We start from the raw sequence: 18,906 nt of genomic DNA on the forward strand, positions 1-18,906 counted from the left end.
CTGACATGAATTTTTCCCTTTCCTCTTAGCGTTGGGGCTGGATCTTTTTGAGGGAGACATCAGACTGGACGGGGTGAGTTGAAACAATGCAAGGAAGACTCTTCTATTAACCACTAGAAGCTAAAAAACAGAATATCTGAGGATGATTGGCAAGCATAGGCTCAGTTAAGCCCAATTATCTCTGTGTGCACAGACTCACAGTGACACATTTGTTCAATGAATACAGTATACTGCAAGGAACTCATAAAACAGTGTCTTCATGATCTGTTACTCAGATTTCTGTGTGGGTAAAGCCGCGATCACTCATCGGGGGTGCCTTGGTCTTATTGATGTTTTTGATTTTTCACTATTGGAACAATATTTTCATTTTTAAATAGAACCTCACTGATCCAATGTAGTTGAATCAAAGTTAAACTAAATTTCTACATTTTCAGTGAATCAGGCCTTCTACCATAAGAGATAGATTCTGTGACTTCTACCCTGACAGCTAAAAGTAGTGTTGCCAAGTAGAGGTCCCCCCCAAACTGCGCGGAGACTCCCCTCTTCATGAAGTCCTTACTACACCTTCACCCCCTGCTGTTGAATAAGCAAACAATCCAAGAGTCTCCTTTGCTTCTTCCTTTTCCCTCACCCCACCATCCAATCCATCAGCAAGTTCCGTCATTGCTATCTCCAACCTATACCTCAAAGAATCTACTTTTCTCCTAACTTGTCTTTCTATTTCAAATACCGCCCTTCTCTAAGGGAAAAACTCAATGACCCTATTTCACTTCCTGGCTTGAAGCGTCAATAGCTTCCTATTGCTTTTAGAATAATATCCAAATTTACCCATAGTCTTCAAGACCTCGCCTAATTTAACTCCTGCCTAGTTCTCTTCTCATTTCTTCTCTTCTCCCCTCCCCTCCCTGTCCTCCTCTCTTATCTCATTTCTTTTCTGTCCTACCAAATCGGCCTCAAATCATACCAAGCATATTGCCCGAAACCATCTTCCCAAGGTTCCTTTCAATCCTGGCTCCTTCTTATCATTCCTATTCCACCTTGAACGTCCTCCTTTCGAAGAGTCCTGGCCTGGCCTCTTATCTAACATACTCGCCCACCCCTTTACTTTACCCACACCCCCCTTTTTTATTTCCTCCATTACAAGTAAGTGCAGTGGTTTGCTCTTAATTTGTTTCCTTACATCCTACTTGTCTCTCGCTAGATATTAGCTCCGTGAAGGCAAAGACCTCGGCAGTTCTGTTACCAGCGAACCCCTATTCCCCAGAGCAGTGTTCATTCCATTGACGGGATTGAAAGTATGGACGAAATTAGTTCTTTACTATAAAAATTTCAGATTGTTTAAAATTTTTAAAAATGTTGCCCCAGTTCATGTAACTTTTTCTGACTCTGTGAGATCAAGGCTATTGAGGTTTTGCTATCACCTCCCTCTTGTATTTTTGTAATCTCTTGTATAGGAAACTAGTTTATAAGTCTACCAATATTTACAGTTCAGTTTTATAACAACCATTCTTTACACGGTTTTGCATGATTTCTTCTTTAACTCTATAAACAAAATTAGTGAGAGAAATTTCCTCCTAGAAACTTTGTCTTAATATGATAAAAGCCGAGGTACACACACGGGCACATGTGTGCGTACACACAGTTTGTTTAGACTGGCCGAAAGAGCTTAAAGCTTCATTTATTCTAGATTAACTATTGGTTGTTTCATAGGTTTTTGCCTGATTCATTTAATTACCTTTTTCGTATTTATGTTTTACAGGTACAAGATAGAAATTCCATCATTGGAGAAAACTATAGATGGCCGCAGACCATCCCATATGTTCTAGAAGATAGCTTGGGTTAGTATACACCTTGGAGTGTCCATAACTGTTGTATCTTCTTGAACGGATTTGATGACAGTATTGCTAAGGGCATGCAATTATGGTTTTTATTTTTATTTATTTATTCTTAGTTTTTAAAATATATTTTATTGATTTTTTACAGAGAGGAAGGGAGAGGGATAGAGAGAGAGAGTCAGAAACATCAATGAGAGAGAAACATTAATCAGCTGCCTCCTGCATACTCCCTACTGGGCATGTGCCCATAACCAAGGTACATGCCCTTGATTGAAATTGAACCTGGGCCCCTTGAGTCTGCAGGCCGACGCTCTATCCACTGAGCCAAACTGGTTAGGGCATGCAATTATGGTTTTTAACAGTGTTTCATTTGTTGCTTTCTGTAAGTATGTAAAGTTACTTAAAAAAATAAGCAAAGTGGACAATAAAAAGAACCTAAGTGACTTTGTCTGAAATATTTGTTGAGCTTTAGACAATAAAGGAATTAATTTAACCAACATTTATGGAGTGCCTCCTCTGTGCTGGATTATTCCATTCTAAGGACATAAAGATGAGGGAGCTAGTCTTTATTGTGAAGCAGTGGTTTCCCATATGTTCGATTTACATATGGGTAAAAACCAAAACAACCAAACAAATAAAACTCTAGGAATTGGTATTGCTTTACCAACGTTTCATTTTGCCAAGTCAGGAGCTTAAACAAAAATCCACTATCTTTTATCATCCCCCTTTCATAAAAGGAATAGTGTTTTAATAGTAAAAAGTTAGAAAAATCTAATCCAAAGCCAAGGATAGCTTTTCTATAGAAGAAATTTAATTGTAATGGTCCACTCTAAAACATGGTCTTTATTTTATTTTTTAATATATTTTTATTGATTTCAGAGATAAAGGGAGAGAGAGAGATAGAAACATCAATGATGAGAGGGAATCATTGATTGGCTGCCTCCTGCATGCCCCACATTGGGTACTGAGCTCGCAACCTGGGCATGAGCCCTGACGAGGAATCGAACCATGACCTCCTGGTTCATATGTCGACGATCAACCACTGAGTCATGCCAGCAGGGCTGATCCTCATTTTTTTCATGGACTAGTGAAAATGATATCACTGATCAGCATCCGTTTAGAAACTGCTGTTTGGGAAACTTTTCCTTAAAGATCATACATGTCAGTGGATATTCAGATAAACCAAAAACTAATTACACTAGAATGGAATGGTCGTAATGATTAGTCATATGTTCAAAGAGCTATGTGAGCCACCTACATATAAAGGCATGAACATTAGGGGACAGGTGGCACTCAGCAGCAGGGATGAGTGAAGGTTGTGCCAGTTGTACACCATTCCCAGGTCCTGGGGAGGGGGGACACGAGAGATGGACATTGAGTTTGCATTCTGTTCATCAAGAGACATTCATTTCTTTGCACGAAGTGCTATTCACCCACCACGACAACCCCGGCAGCATTTCCCAGGTGAGGTGCCTCTAGGGAAGGGTGCCCTAGGCGCATGTGCAAAGGCACAGGGAAGGGAAAAACAACAGCCCTGAGCTGGAATGTAGATTGGCGGTAAGGAGATAATGAGGTTGGACAGGTAGGCCGGGTCTGGATTGGGAAAGTCTATACTGATGATAACGTGGAACCACCAAAAGTTTTGGTGGAAGAAGATTGCTACCACTTGGTGGCAGTTTAGAAATGTATTACTGATGGGGCAATAAGAAAGGGGGAGATCAGCTGGGAGACTGTGGGAGATATTTAGGGAACAACCGAAGAGTTTTTGAGCCAAGATTCTCTAAGTAAGGGTAGACAAGAATGGATACATCTAAGACATGTGGAGGCAATTGTTAGATTTAGTGATTGACAGCAAGAGGTCAAAAAGGTAGGCCCAGGTAAAGGGATGCTAATGTTCAGGATTTACCCAACTTGATGAATCGTAGCACCTTTAACAAGAGTAAGGAATGTGTGTTACAGTGGGTGGGCTAGAGAAGTGTGGTGGAGATTAGTTTTTGGAATGCAGAATTTGAAACGCATCAGGCTCACTGTGGTAGAGATATCATGGAAAGTGTTGGTGGATAGCCTGGTCACTCAAGATAGAAAAGAAATAAGCCAGTCAGAGAAAGATAAATATCACATGATCTCACTCAGTTCTGGAATATAGTGAACAGCATAAACTGATGAGCAAAAACAGATCCAGAGACAGAGAAGCATCGATCAGACCGTCAAACCTCAGAGGGAAGGTAGGGGAGGGTGGGGGTAAGGGGGAGAGATCAACCAAAGGACTTATATGCTAGCATATAGGCCTAACCAATGGACACAGACAACAGGAGGGAGAGGGCATGAGTGGGGGGTATGGGGAGTAATGTGAGGATGACATATATGTAATAACTTTAATCAATAAAAAATTTTTAAAAAAAATATTTGGGAGTTATTTGGATGTAGGAAAAGGTTGAAGCCATGGGCATGAATGAGCATGGTGCCTTGCATATAACAGGCATTAAATAGATAGTGGATCTGATTCAATGACCCAAGAAGGTGGTATTGAGTGAGATGGCCAAGGATGAAATTTACCTGGGGGAGCAACTTTTAGGAATTGGTATAGAGAGAAATATGGGGTGAAATAAGGGACCTGAAGAGTAATCCAATACTTGCATATGATGCAGCAGGTCCTCGAAGAAGGTAGTTTTGTCCCATGTCATTTCGTTTTAATGTTGATGAGATGTCGTAGGGATTTAACTCTTGTTTATATTAATGAGCTACATATTTTTGTTTGTTTTCTTCCCTCAGAAATGAATGCTAAGGGAGTTATCCTCAACGCATTTGAACGCTATCGCTTAAAAACATGCATTGACTTCAAGCCTTGGACCGGAGAAACGAACTATATATCCGTGTTCAAGGGCAGTGGGTACGAGAAGAGTGGTCTCTGAGGGTGTTAATGAGAACTGTGTGGCTGGGACATTATATCACAGCAATTGCCCTAGGGCCCAGCGTTCTCAACCTGTGGGTTGCGACCCCTTTGGTAGTCGAACGACCCTTTCACAGGGGTCGCCTAAGACCATCCTGCATATCAGATATTTACATGACGATTCATAACAGTAGCAACAATAGAGTTGAAGTAGCAATGAAAATAATTTTATGGTTGGGTCACAACATGAGGAACTGTATTTAAAGGGCCAGAAGGTTGAGAACCACTGTTAGGCCCTGACCTTGAGGGAGGGTGGGGCTTTCTTCCCTGGTTGTTGGAGAGTAAAAGACAGCTGGAGCTAGTTTTTGTAGCCATAAAATAATATTTTCATACATGCAAGCAGTCTGCCAATCTTTATTTTTTATTTTTTAGATAAGGCGGGTGGGATTGCATGGCATCTCTCTCACAACGTTGTGAACTTCAGCTACTTCTTATGTTCCTTCAAGTAAAATACAAGTGTGTGTGTGTGTGTGTGTATTTCAATTTATTTTTACCTGATGACTCTTACTGCCTGAGTTAAGAAGGTAACAGTGTTATTTGCTTGGAGCGCAGCCATTCTGAGTGGTTGCTGTACCTATAAGACCCTGATGAATGGTCACCGGCATAGCCAGGACCATCGGAAACACCTGGACATTTCCAGGAAAAATCAGGTTGAGGTTGACGTGGGATGACTTGCTCCTATGTTCTCTTTGGTGTCAGGGCAAGTTTCCCAAAGATCACCTGGTGTGGAACATTGTTCATAGCTCACCAGGGTTATGGGAGAAGTGGCTTGTGTTCAGATCCCTCCATTGTGAAGGGTCCCGGTGGGTAGCTGAGCAGGTTGGGAATTAGAGATCTTGACCTGAGACCTCCACCTGCATCATTATAACACCCTCTCCCCTTTCTCCTGTAAACTCTCCTGTAAGCTGCTGGTCTTCGGTGGGAAACAGGCGCGTTGGGAAGCAAAGTCTCTCCATTGGGGAAAACTGTGACAGGATAGCAACGATTCAACACGAGTTCCTCCACGCCCTCGGGTTCTGGCACGAGCAGTCGCGTTCTGACCGGGATGACTACGTCAGCATAATGTGGGACAGAATTCAATCAGGTATATTTCTCTTGTTTTCTTACACTTTCAGTTAGTTAAGGACTGAATTCTACGCATTGTGCCCTCTCCTGCCATCTGTGCCAACTGTACACGGTAGGAAAACGCTGCTGTTTTGATGTCTGACTTCCTTTAGCTCTAACTCAGTGAGTTGAAGTGGATGAAGGTTGTTGGGGCACAGCAATAGCCCTTAAGCTTGACCTGATCTCAGAAACGAATGTTTCCTAAAGCACGTGTTATGGAGCCCTGCTCACCAACATGCTCACGGGTGTTGAGTGAAAAGGGATCCGTGGTCACATGATTCTGGGAAATCCTAGGTTAAAAGAAACGAAACGAACAGTCACTACACTGCCGTGCTGTTCAGAGTCTTTGTTAGATGAACGTGAGTTGTAAGTCTCGGAGGCAGGAGCGTTTCCTAAAGTGGCGTAATTCCTGGTCTTTCTGTGTTTTCCTTTTGTGGAGCATTTGGATTTACTGACCCATGGCACCCACATTGGGGAACACTGCAGTAGTTGGGCAGCCTGAAAGTCTGTGTCTTTGCGTTCCAACTCAGGAAGGTTTTCACACCAGGTCCGGCCAGAGCTCCCACTCTCCACCTTTCCCACCGTGACAGTCGCTCACCTGTCCTGCCTCTGTAGGTTCAGGGGCGGGGGAAAGGGGGGGGGGACAGCATCGCTGTCCTGTGGGGCACTGTGAGGTCTGCTCTGTGCCGAGGCCTATGACATCATACTCCTTTTAAAAAAGATGTTTTTATTGATTTCAAAGAGGGAGGGAGAAGGAGAGAAAGATAGAAACATCAACGATGAGAGAGAATCATTGATCAGCTGCCTCCTGCACGCCCCCTACTGGGGATCAAGCCTACAACCCGGGCCTGTGCCCTGACTGGGAATCGAACCGTGACCTCCGGGTTCATAGGTCGATGCTCAACCCCTGAGCCACGCTGTCCTGGCTGCATCATAATCTTAACACCACAGCTCCCGCTCCTTCCCATGCCCTCTCCTCTGTCCTGATCTCAACTAGGGAAGGCACAGCAGAGACTAGAAGATTCCACAGCAAGAGAAGTGCTTACCTTCCTCCACGGCCGCATTCTTTAGGATTCCTGAAGTCTCGCTGTTGGCGGAAACTTCTGTGTAGACTTGACAACACATGTATGTGCTCTGGACAGCAGATCTACCCCATGGAGCCCACAAAATCATTTGATCTCAAGTTGCAATCCGCTGCCTGTAGGCGATGTTAAGCAGCTTGGTATCTTCTCTAAATGTATTCATTTAAGAAACAACTTCGCGTATTCCAGGAAACACGAAACCCCTGACTATGGGAATCCTTTCTGGTGACTCTGCATTGTAATCCCCAGGTCCCATCCCACCGCTTCTCCCAAGTGCTCTTACTTTCACCTCCACCCGCTGCGGATGCCCCGCCCTCCCATCACCGCCTGCCAATGAACCTGTTTCCACAGCACCTTCTAGAACCCTCCTTTCCATGCACAGTTCTCGGAACCGTGGGCCCAATGCTAACAGATAACTTTGGGCTGTAATGAAAACTTAGATCCGTTCAGCACGATGGCTGCTATCCCAATTCTCCGCTTGAATACTGCATTCTCAGACAGGATGCACGAAACTCCCCCAAAATCATGTAGAGCAGCTATAGCAAAGGTTGCAGTGTGTTTATTCCAGTCTCCATTCCTAAACTAACAGCATTCCGAGTAAAATCAATGGAATTCTGTGAACATCAAGTAATTAAAATTTTTTTTTTAATTTACCATTCAGGCAAAGAGAACAATTTTAACACCTACGATGACAAAGTCTCGGACGCTCTGAATGTCCCCTATGATTACACGTCAGTCATGCACTACAGCAAGACCGCCTTCCGAAATGGGACGGAGCCCACGATTGTAACGAGGATCCCGGACTTCATGGATGTCATCGGCCAGCGCATGGACTTCAGCGACTCTGACCTCCTCAAGCTGAACCGGCTGTACAACTGCTGTATGTGACCGCGCTTCAGTGACTTCTGTCTCTGCTCCGCGGGGGGAAAGGACCTTCGGTGCTGAGCATTACTGAGTTCTCTGAAATGATAAAAGCTTGATTTTTTTAAAGCACCCACATCCCAATCCATAATCTGGAGGCAGCATTTTGCTTCTCACACAGTCCGGCTTTCCGAAGTAAAAATAAACCGGGTCTTGAAGGATCATGTCCCACGCAGGTTCCTGAATCGTCACTAATGCGAATGTGGCCCAGTTTGATCTTCCAAACTCTTTCCAGCCCAAAGGAGGCGCACAGCCATCATGTAAATGGGCCCAGATAGTCTGGGGGCCGGCGTAGTAACCTGAAGAAGGAGAGGCGTGTAGACTCGGGTGCGGTCATCAGATAGTTTCATGAAAAGACTTGGGCCAGGCAGTGTATTCAGACCCTCAGAGCTGGTCATGACTTGGTCCTGCAGACATCCAGGCGTCTGCGAGCCCCCACCACCCGGAACCAGGAGGGGCCTCCTTTATTTATTTATTTAATTTTAGTATTTAATTTTTAAATATATTTTTACTGATTTTTCAGAGAGGAAGGGTGAGGGAGAGAGAGATAGAAACACCAATGATGAGGATCACCGTTGCCTGCCTCTGCATGCCCTGCTCGGGATCGAGCACGAAGCCCAGGCATGTGCCCTTGACTGGAATTGAACCCCAGACCCTTCAGTCCACAGGCCAATGCTCTATCCACTGAACCAAACCTGCTAGGGCTGAGGCTCCTCCTTTAATGCCCTCCTGGCATCCCTAGGACTTCTGTGATAAGCTTCATTTTTTAAAAAAATATTTTTTATTGATTTCTAGAGAGAAGAAAGAGGGAGAGGGAGAAACATCAATGATCAGAGAGAATCATTGATGGGCTGTCTCCTGCACGCCCCCTAGTGGGGATGAGCCTGCAACCCTGGCTTGTGCCCTGACCTGGAACCCAACAGGGACCTCCTGGTTCATAGGTCCATGCTCAATCACTGAGCACCATGGGCAGGACTGAGTACTATTTCTTTTTTTATTTTTTCATTTTTTTTTTTATTATTAGTTAAAGTATTACAAATGTGTTCTCATCTCCCCCCCCCATCTGAGTTCTATTTCTATTGCTTAGATTATCATGATGTGTGAGTGTAATTATTCTTTGCTTTCGTAGCCTCTTCCTTGAGCTTCATGGACTCGTGCAATTTCGAGCTGGAAAACGTGTGCGGTATGATTCAAGGCTCAGGCGACAGTGCTGACTGGCAGCGGCTTTCCCGGGTGCCCGGGGGGCCAGAGAGCGACCACTCCAACATGGGCCAGTGCGCAGGTACCCGGAGGGAGGGCGTCCATCCTTGTCCTTTGCTAAGAAAGACTGGGATCTTCTCTCTCTAACTCCCACCTGATTATTCACGGGAGCCCACAGGTTGCTACCACGCAATCAGCTCTGTGCCATGAGGACATAGCTCACTCTCTGCTTGTGGTCTGAACTGGCTCTACTTCCCGAGTCTGAGCTGGGCTCTGCAAAGCCTGTACCCCCTCATCTGGGCACCCACACAGGAGCGGTGGTCTCTCCTGGGGGACCCCATCTTTGGAGTGAGCTGTTTCCTCGAAGCTTGTGGGACGTAAGCGGCTTGCGAGGGAACAGCACTGGGCTGTGCAGTAGTCAGTGTTAGGGTTTCAGCGGGCTGTGACTGCATGCTGCTATTACAAAAAATACTTCAAGGTAGAAAGTGCAAGTCATTTAATTTTTATTCACATAAGTATATTTTTCTATTATAATTTTCTTTTGAGTTAAATGGGCTTTTTTTTTGGGCCACAAGTACCAATTTTTCATTTATTTGCTCATTTCTGTCAGCAAATCTGTAAAAGTAGACCTCAGAGCCCAGAGGCACTGCTTGCAGCCCAGCTGGTCTAGGCGGGGAGTGGGCCTCTAAGGTGAAGGGCTCCCCCTTTTCGGGGTGGGTGGGCTTGGGGACAGACAGGTGTTTTTTAAGGGTACAAACTTGCAAGGAGCAGTTAATAAGCCCTGGAGATCTAATGTGCAGCACAATGAATATGGACAACAATATTGTATTATCATCAAGCTTGCTAAAAGGCTAGAACTTAATTATTCCAACCACTAGGAAGCAATGATTATTAGGTAACACGACACAGGTGCTGGGTATCGCTATAATGGAAATCCTATTACAATACATAAATGTATCCATTAATATGTTGTGCACCTCACATTTACACAATGCTATGTGTCGAATATATTTTAATAAAAATATTTTTCATTTTATTTATGCATTTTACTAGTAAATACATTTTTATTGATTTCAGAGAGGAAGGGAGAGGGAGAGAGAGATAGTAACATCAATGATGAGAGGGAATCACTGATCGGCTGCCTCCCGCTGGGGATCAAGCCTGCCACCTGGGAATCGAACCGGGACCTCCTGGTTCATAGGATGATGCTCAAGCCTTGCAGATTTGGATAGTGGATAGTAGTCCTACCTAGGCCAGAAGGAACAGGGAAGAAAAGGAGGGGGGGGGTGGAGAGAGAGAGAGAGAGAGAGAGAGAGACTAGGTTTGGTAGGTGACACATTTTTCCACTTTTGAAAGCTAGCATTTACAGAAAGGACACGGAGGCCTGATGCTGTCTCTCTCCTAAACGTCCTGCTCCTGGAATCTGTCCACGCCCCGCACACGGTGGGGAGCGAGGGGAACTCCGGCCCCACAGACACGCTGCCCAGCCCCGGCCGCCGCTCTCTCTCACGGGGGCTGTTTCCCTGTCCCAGGCGCCGGCTTCTTCATGCACTTCGACAGCAGCGCTGTGAACGCGGGGGCCACGGCCATGCTGGAGAGCAGGACCCTGTACCCCAAACGAGGCTTTCAGTGCCTGCAGTTCTTTCTGTACAACAGCGGGGGTGCCGGCGACCAGCTGAACATTTACATCCGCGAGTATTCTGCAGGCGCCCCGAACGGAACTGTGGTCCTGGTGGAGGAAATAAAAGGTACGTGCCCGCACCCTCACTGCGGGGGTCAGTGTGCCACCTGCCAGCGGGCAGGGCTCGGGGTCACGGCCCTGCAGCCCGCCGAGGCTAGTTCTTGGCCAGGAATGGGAGCCAGCTTGGGCAGAATGGGAAGCGTCCCCTGCCAGGTGTGGCTGAGCCGTGGCCCGGACGGGGGAGGGGCTGGCCTCAGCCGGGTGGGACCTGTCCCTGGACAGGGCTGGGCGCCTCTTGGGGTCTCACTGGGCTTTGTCCACGAACCTGGGGCTTTGGCTGTCTCACTTCTTCCCACATCGGACTGGAAAGGGGACTCTCGCTCTAATTTCGAGCTGACCAGGAAGTCCCGCTGAAGGGATCTGATGTTAGGACTGGGTTAATGGAATGTCCGGAGCAGTTCCTCTGTGGGGTGGGGGCAACGCCACGGTGGGCGCCCACCGTCATTCCAATCATGAGCAGAGGGGGATGCCGATCCCCTGTGAAAGCTGGGGGTCTCAATCTCACACTCACGTACACACATGCCACACACTGTACACATGCCTTATGTATAAGTATACATAATACAATATACAGCACATATATAAGATACAGACACGCCTTTCCATCAGCCACCTGTGCTGTTATCACTGGTACACGATAGCACAGAAGGTGCTAAAAAACTTGTTCAGGAGTCCAGAATTTATTAATTTTTTAAATATATTTTTTATTGTTGACTAGAGGTTCGGTTCACAAATTTGTGCATGGGTGGGGTCCCTCGGCCTGGCCGGTGATGGAGGAGATCAGAGCGGCAGGAGGTTGGCTGGGGGAGTGCACTGACCATGAGGGGGCAGCTCCTGCATTGAGCACCTGCCCCCTGGTGGTCAGTGTGCATTATAGCGACCGGTGGACCAGTCATTCAGTTGTTCAGTCATTCGGTCGCTTAGGCTTTTATATATATACATAGTGTTACAGATATCTTCCATTTCCCCCCTTTACCTCCCAGCCCCTACCCACACCTCCCCCAGGTCTTCACTACCCTACTGCCTGTGTCCATGGGCTATGTATATAAGTCTAAAAGTTCTTTGGTTGATCTCTTCTAGGAGTGCAGAATTTAAATAGATAGTTCTATCATAATAAAGTGGAAGCTCTTGTGAAAGGCTTTTGCTCAATCTAGAGTCCATCCATGGACGATGGCGTTTTCTGTAATTTGGATACTTCTAAGTTATTTTCAAGCAATTGTGTTTCTCATTAAGTGCCAATATATTTAAATCTCAAATTGTTGTGTTGATTATGAGTTTCACATAAATTGAGCTGTTCTCTCCCTGGGGGCTTCTGAAAAAATGTAAATGTACTGTTTCTTATTTGGGTATGTGATACAGGAAAATAAGACAGGATGGCCTAGCCATGCGGCCAGCCGGGGGTGGGGGAAACAGTGGAGGGGGAGTGCAGTTGGGGAGAGAGGAGATGGTATGAAATATTAGATAAGTATTTATAATGTTGAGTCACTGGTATGATTAAGGAGTAAAGTGTAGGATGTGGGCTTTGTAGGGTTTGGTGCAGTCCTGTTTAACACTGCTGAAAAGTTGGTTGAAAATGTCCCATGTAAAGGAAGTGTTCCACGCAGAGTGTAAGTATATTAAACGAGGCTTTGGTTGAGTATCACAGGAATCGTGGGTACAAGTGTAAAATACTGGGCTTGCTTAACAGTTTAATTAACATAGAATTAACACAGAATGACAGGTCACCCCTACGTAGGGCATGGAGTTCTCATGAGCTTGATGCTGCTGTTTGCTCACCCATCTCTGGGAAAGGGTAACCTGTCTGAGGAACAACTAGATAAACATACGAAGATTACAGAGAGGAGTCCGACCCCACAGAAATATCTGGAAGTAAAAGGACGGGGGCTGAAGGAGTGGGAAAGCCATACCTCGGACCTGTGGGAACCGTAGTCCTAGGACGAACGTTGGTCCATGAAGGTCAGAACTCCCATGTTGACTTGCATGGGGTCCATTGTCCTTTGTCTTCTGTGCAATAATAATGTGTGTTTTGCAGATATACCCACTGGGAGCTGGCAGCTTTACCATGTGACACTGAAAGTAACCAACAAATTCCGGGTGGTGTTTGGAGGGGTCAGAGGTGCTGGTGCCTCACTGGGTGGCCTGTCCATTGACGACATCAACCTTTCGGAAACACGGTGCCCTCATCACATCTGGCGCATAAGGAATGTCACACAGCTCATTGGCAGCCCCGATGGGACTCTCTATAGCCCTCCATTTTACTCTCCTAAAGGTTATGCCTTTCAGATTTCCTTGTTTCTAAGCCATGCGACTAATGCAGGGATATATTTCCACTTGATTTCTGGAGCCAATGATGATCAGTTAGAGTGGCCGTGTCCTTGGCAACAAGCCACGATGACACTCCTGGACCAAAACCCTGACATTCGACGGCGTATGTCCAACCAGCGGAGTGTAACTACAGACCCACTTCTGTCCACGGGTTCGTGACTCCTTTTCTTTACGGCTCACACCCGGTCCCTGCTTGTGGAGGGACGGGTGACTAGGGAATGAGAGGATGCACAGCCAGGCACCTAGGGGTTCTGAGCCAGATCTGAGGAGCAGAAGGTAAAAGGGGGAGGAGTTTCCGCAGCTGTGGACAGTCTCCCGGCAGGAGAGCGTCAGGGATGTCCGCAGGGAAGCCAGCAGACAGAGACCACAGTGACTGTATTCCTGGGAACTGATGGCCATTCCTGAATTCCCAGTGTCGGGCCAGGAATGCTGGTTTTAGAGTCTGACATGCCTGGATGAAAATCCGAGGTTTGCTCTCGTTAGCTAAGCAAGTAGGTACCACAACCACAGAGACTTGTTGTGAGAATCACTCCAGACCGAGCACCGAAGTTTGCGAAAGGCCTGGTATGAAGAGGTGCCCAGTGTTGGTCTCCTACTCTGTGCTACCCTGATATTGCCCCTGGGATCACCAAAACCAGGGCAGCTCTTGTAAGGGGCGTGGCCTTGTTCAGAAGGCAGAGGAGCAGATGCTGTGGAGTGTTGGGAAGGGGGGAGTGGATTATACCTTTTTATGGAATTCTGGAGGATTTGCCAATGGGGACGTTTCCCGCACCTTCCAGTCTCAAAAAGGAGCAGAATCCAGAAGGCAATGATCACATCTCCTGTTTTTTTTTTTTTTTTTTTAAATCCTTGACAGAGGATATGTTTTTATTGATTTTAGAGAGAGAAGAAGGGAGAGAGAGAAAAAAACCTAACAACACATTGATGTGAGTGAGAAACATCGATCTGTTGCCTCCGGCATGCACCTCGACTAGGAACAAACCCGCAAACCTAGGTATGCGCCTTCACTGAGAATCAATCTCTCACCTTTTGGTGTATGGGATGATGCGCCAACCAACCGAGGCACGTGGTCAGGGTACAATGACCACATTTCTCATTTTAATAATCCTTTGCCACCTGGGAACCCAATAAAGGGACACACGGAATTATGGCCAGGTGAATGATATTGCCAAACCTGAATTCTATACACGAAAACAATGGACTTATGTGACATAGGGGGGGAAATAATATCCACAAAAGACTGTAGGGAGGTTCAGAATTTCTTCCCTTTTTTAAGAAAACATTCCTCCCTGAATGACGCTGACAGTGGCTCCGGGTTGGGTGGTCGCCACCTTTCCCCAGGGCAGTCTCTCTCTCTGGCTTCTACTCTTGAAGGACTCAGCTGTTAGGTGAGCCAGTTGGTTAAGATAAATAGTTCTGCGCTAGTATTGAAAACTCCATCAGCAGTTAACAGGCCGATCTACAACTCAGAAGGTCATGAGGAATGACTGTCCTGGGCAGTGGGTCTCTATGCTGGTCAGTCAGTACAGATCTGACTCCCCACCTGGGACACTTCCTGTACCCTCCACTCGCGACCCAGAGCGTGGTCCTCCCTGCCGGCCAGCCTCATTTCCTCGGGGCATAGAAATGGACACGCTCCAGCCACTTGCAGGGGATGCATCACAGGTCAAGGGCACCATTTAATCACTTGGAGCTCCATCCTAGTTGGGGTTCATGTTGCCTGTTGTTTCCTACCACCGAGAGCTGAGCGGATGTTAAACACAGCCCCTTCCTACGAATTGCTTTTGCAGACGACGATGGCAAAAGCTATTTCTGGGACAGGCCCTCCAAAGTGGGGGAAGTGGCCTTTTTCCCGAACGGAACTCAGTTCAGAAGAGGTCCGGGCTCTGGAACCAGTGCCTTCATCACCCACGAGCGGCTGAAGAGCAGAGATTTCATCAAAGGAGACGATGTTTACATCCTCCTGACCGTGGAAGGTAAGGCGATGAGCATAGTGCCCCCTAAGCTACTTCTGTCATTGTTGTAGCCGTGGCTGATGCACTGTGTTCTTGCAGGTTCTACTTTTAGGCCTATTAACTAGGGATGTGGGAGGAAATGGGCCCGGGTGGAATTTTTTGTTTGTTTGGTATGAATCATTAACAATAGGAAACTAATTGAAATGGAAACAGTGAGGTTTCCAGGATAAAGGTTTTAATTACCACTACATGGAGCAATAGTAAAAGACTTTAGGCCAGAAAACTTTAGAAACTAAAGTGGGGCATGGGTAGGGTCTGGGAGGAGAGGGGTAAAGTGAACGGGGAGGAAGGGAGACATCTGTAATACTATTGACAATAAAAAATACATATATTAAAAAAAGAGGTAAGTCAAAGTATAGCCATTATACCCTAGAATTATAGACTAGGATTCCAGAAATAAAAATGTCACACAAGCACATGAAGTTAAATTTAAAATGAATTATCTTTATTGTCTTTTTCAAATATACAGGGTGTCCCCTCAAAATGTGTATACACTTTAACAGCTGATAGCTCCATTTTGAAAATGAAATATATCTTAATAAATACTGCCTTTATAATTATTCAAAGTGCATGTATACATTTTTCTGGGAACACACACACACACACACACATTTTGGCAGTAATAATCTATCATCTTTTAAAGTTTCTTACCTATGGCAGCCAAAGAACACATTTTCCAGGAATACTGGTAGTTTCTATGTTTTACGTGGTAGGATTTTAACTCATTTACAACTGAAGACCCACTTGCATCTCAGTAAATCAGAATCTTGTTTGTGGCGAAAAGGGGGCAGGGGAACCCATGGCATTTTTATTACAGTGTCAATTGGCGTCAATCTAAATGATACTTCTTGGAAAAAGTTTTCAGGGAAATTTGTGCCGAGGGAGGAGAGGCGACATAAAATGATTCCTCCCGCGACTAGTGTCAGGTTCATCAGTTCCATCCGACCCCGTGTGGACAGGAAGCCACGGGAAACACCCCCGGACAGCACCCTGGTTGCCAGGGGCCCTGCTGTCTTTCACCAAAAACCCGCCAACTGCCCCATGAAACGAGAGCCGAGGCTCCGGGCAGGCCCCTCAGCTGCTGTGGGACCTGCTCTTTGGTTTCCTTGTCTGTCCCTTGAGGGTTCGTCCTGGAAAAAAATAACCAATGGGGCCCCTTACGAAAGGAGTCGGAGCTGCCACACGGAGAAAGTGCTGCAGTGTTCGCATCAGGCCTCACCTCTGGAATGTCAGCCCAGGGCAAAGGCACCTCTGGGCGTGGCCGACAGCAGCCTGTGTCCAAAGAGCTGTTTGCAGAGATAACAAGAAGCAGCTATGATGATTGTGGGATTGACAAGTAAACCGTCCTTTAGAATAAACACTGCTAGGTTACGTCATCTGCCCAATAGAAATGCCTTCCTTCCATTGACAGAGCTCCCCCCACCCCACCCGTTCTCACCCGCACCCCTTGCTTTTGTTACCTCATCAAAGCCCATTGCCTGGGCTTCTGCAGGAACTCTTCTCCCCCAAGAGCTGATCTCAAGCAAATGCTGTGGCCTCTCACTGTGAACGGCCCCTCGTTCTTAGGCGAACGGCCACCAGGCCACGGGCCCCTGGAGTTCAGGCCAGCCCAGGCCCAGGGAGCCCGGGGGTCAGTGGTAGCCCCGCAGGCGGCCCCGCTTTCCTTGGTATTAGATTTCAACCTGCCTCTGTTCCCGCTCCCTGTCTGAGGATATTGCTGGACTGCGCTGCAAGATCACCTGAATCTCTCACCAACCCCAAACCCGATTTTGAAATTTAAAAGTCAAATACTTGTTAAAGCAAAACCTGATTTCCACCCCTGCTCTCCGCCCTTAGACATATCCCACCTGAATACCACCTCCCCGCAGCCGGTCCCCACGGCTGGCATCCCCATCACCAGCACCACCACCGCCCGCACCACCACCGCCCGCATCCCTGACCTCTGCGTGAAGTTCACCTGTGAGAACGACGGCATCTGCACCGTCCAGGATGGCAAAGCTGAGTGCAGGTGAGGGGTCCCTGGGCCAGACCTCCCCCATCTTCTGTCTGAAATCCTACCATTCCCACTACATATGACTAAATACTGATATCTCACATGAGTGAAATCAGTTCATTCCCATCTCAAAACCAGCCAGAGGATATTTATTTTTTTGCTCTTTATTTGGGACTTTGGGTAGTCACAAGAACAATAAAATTACTTATGAAAAAGACAGCACATGAGCCTGGCCGGTGTGGCTCAGTGGTTGAGCGTCAACCTAGGAACTAAAAGGTCACGGTTTGATTCCCAGTCAGGGCACATGCCTGGGTTGTGGGCTTGATCTCCAGTAGGGGGCGAGCAGGAGGCAGCTGATTGATGATGTTTCTGTCTCTCTAACCCTCTCTCTCTAAAAAAATCAATAAAAAACAGCACATTATGTTCTCATTGTCTGAAAAAGCCCTCATGAGTGACATATCTGAAGTCCCCACAAGAGTCTGATGTGGTCAGTGTACCTGTCCCGTTAAGTAGGTGGAGATACTTAAGTTTTGGGAAGAGCTTGGCCAGGGTGTACAGCTGGGAGGCAAGGGGCTAGGACCCTGAGAACTAAATTTTCTCCGTTCCCCACACTCCTTCCTCCCCGCTTGGAGCTGGTGTTCTGAGAACCAGATCAGACGTCATTCCAGGCTCCCTTCCGCCCCCCACCGGCCCCTGGTGCTAGTCCAGCCCCCTCTAGTCCAGAGTGAAATGTCCCCAAGGCCGAGGACCTGGATGTTGACACACACCTTTCATGGCGAAGATGCTCAGATTTATTTATTTTATTTTTGATTTCAGAGAGGAAAGGAGAGGGGGAGAGAGAAAGCTAGAAGCATCAATGATGAGAGAGAATCATGGAACGGCTGCCTTCTGCACCCTCCACACTGGGGATGGAGCCCGTAACCCGGGCATGTGCCCTGCCCAGGAATCGAACCATGACCTCCTGGCTCATAGGTCCAGGCTCATCCACTGAGCCACGCCCGCCGGGCAGAAGATGCTCGATTTAAACGCCAACGCCTAACAGAGCATGCTCTGGCCGCGCAGGTGCCCGTCGGGGGAAGACTGGTGGTACATGGGGGAGCGGTGTGAAAAGAGGGGCTCCACGCGAGACACCATCATCATCGCGGTGTCCTCCACGGCTGCCGTATTTGGGGCGATGCTGGTGGTCACCCTGGTCAGCGTCTACTGCACCCGGAGGCGCTACCGCCAGAAGACGGGCTCCAACGCAGCGGACGTGCCTGTGGAAAATGTGAGTTGAGTCTGAGATTTGGTTGTTCAAACCTATGAGTGAACTCATATGCGGAAGAATGCAGGCTTTTTAAATATACTTGAAAAGTGCTCCTCCTCCTTCCCTATGCTGGGGACCACTGCCTGGAGACCACGTGTTTTTGTGACCTTCACTATGAATCAACGGCTCTTCTTCTTTTTTTAAAAAATATTATTTATTTTTAATTTTTTTAATTGTTGAAAGTATTACATATATATCCCCCTTCCCCCCATTGACCTCTCCCAGCCCCCCGCTCCCACTCGAGGCCCTCGCCCCTAGTGTCTGTGTCCACGGGCTCTGCTTATGGGCATGCAGGTCCTTTGGTTGATCGCTAACCCTCCCTCCCTGCCTTCCCTCTGAGGTTGGACAGTCTGTTTGATGCTTCTATGTCTCTGGATCTATTTTTGAATCAGCGGTTCTTAAACTGGGACCCACGGGGGCTTTGGGCGGGGGGG

General features: G+C 47.0%; 1 protein-coding gene across 1 annotated transcript in view; it reads left to right on the forward strand.

The window, feature by feature from the left end:
- The window catches only part of MEP1B (meprin A subunit beta), a 28,374-nt gene extending 9,932 nt beyond the window's left edge, over window positions 1-18,442 (forward strand). The window contains exons 5-15 of the mRNA XM_006766395.1: window positions 30-73; window positions 1,760-1,838; window positions 4,608-4,725; window positions 5,691-5,869; window positions 7,633-7,851; window positions 9,022-9,174; window positions 10,625-10,840; window positions 12,866-13,309; window positions 14,949-15,134; window positions 17,010-17,181; window positions 18,229-18,442. Of these exons, the coding sequence (XP_006766458.1) occupies window positions 30-73; window positions 1,760-1,838; window positions 4,608-4,725; window positions 5,691-5,869; window positions 7,633-7,851; window positions 9,022-9,174; window positions 10,625-10,840; window positions 12,866-13,309; window positions 14,949-15,134; window positions 17,010-17,181; window positions 18,229-18,442 (2,024 nt within the window). The remainder of the gene's footprint in view (window positions 1-29; window positions 74-1,759; window positions 1,839-4,607; window positions 4,726-5,690; window positions 5,870-7,632; window positions 7,852-9,021; window positions 9,175-10,624; window positions 10,841-12,865; window positions 13,310-14,948; window positions 15,135-17,009; window positions 17,182-18,228) is intronic.
- The last annotated feature ends 464 nt before the right edge of the window (window positions 18,443-18,906 follow it).

This window comes from Myotis davidii, unplaced genomic scaffold (genome assembly GCF_000327345.1).
Source record: "Myotis davidii unplaced genomic scaffold, ASM32734v1 scaffold520, whole genome shotgun sequence".
Lineage (NCBI taxonomy): Eukaryota > Metazoa > Chordata > Mammalia > Chiroptera > Vespertilionidae > Myotis > Myotis davidii.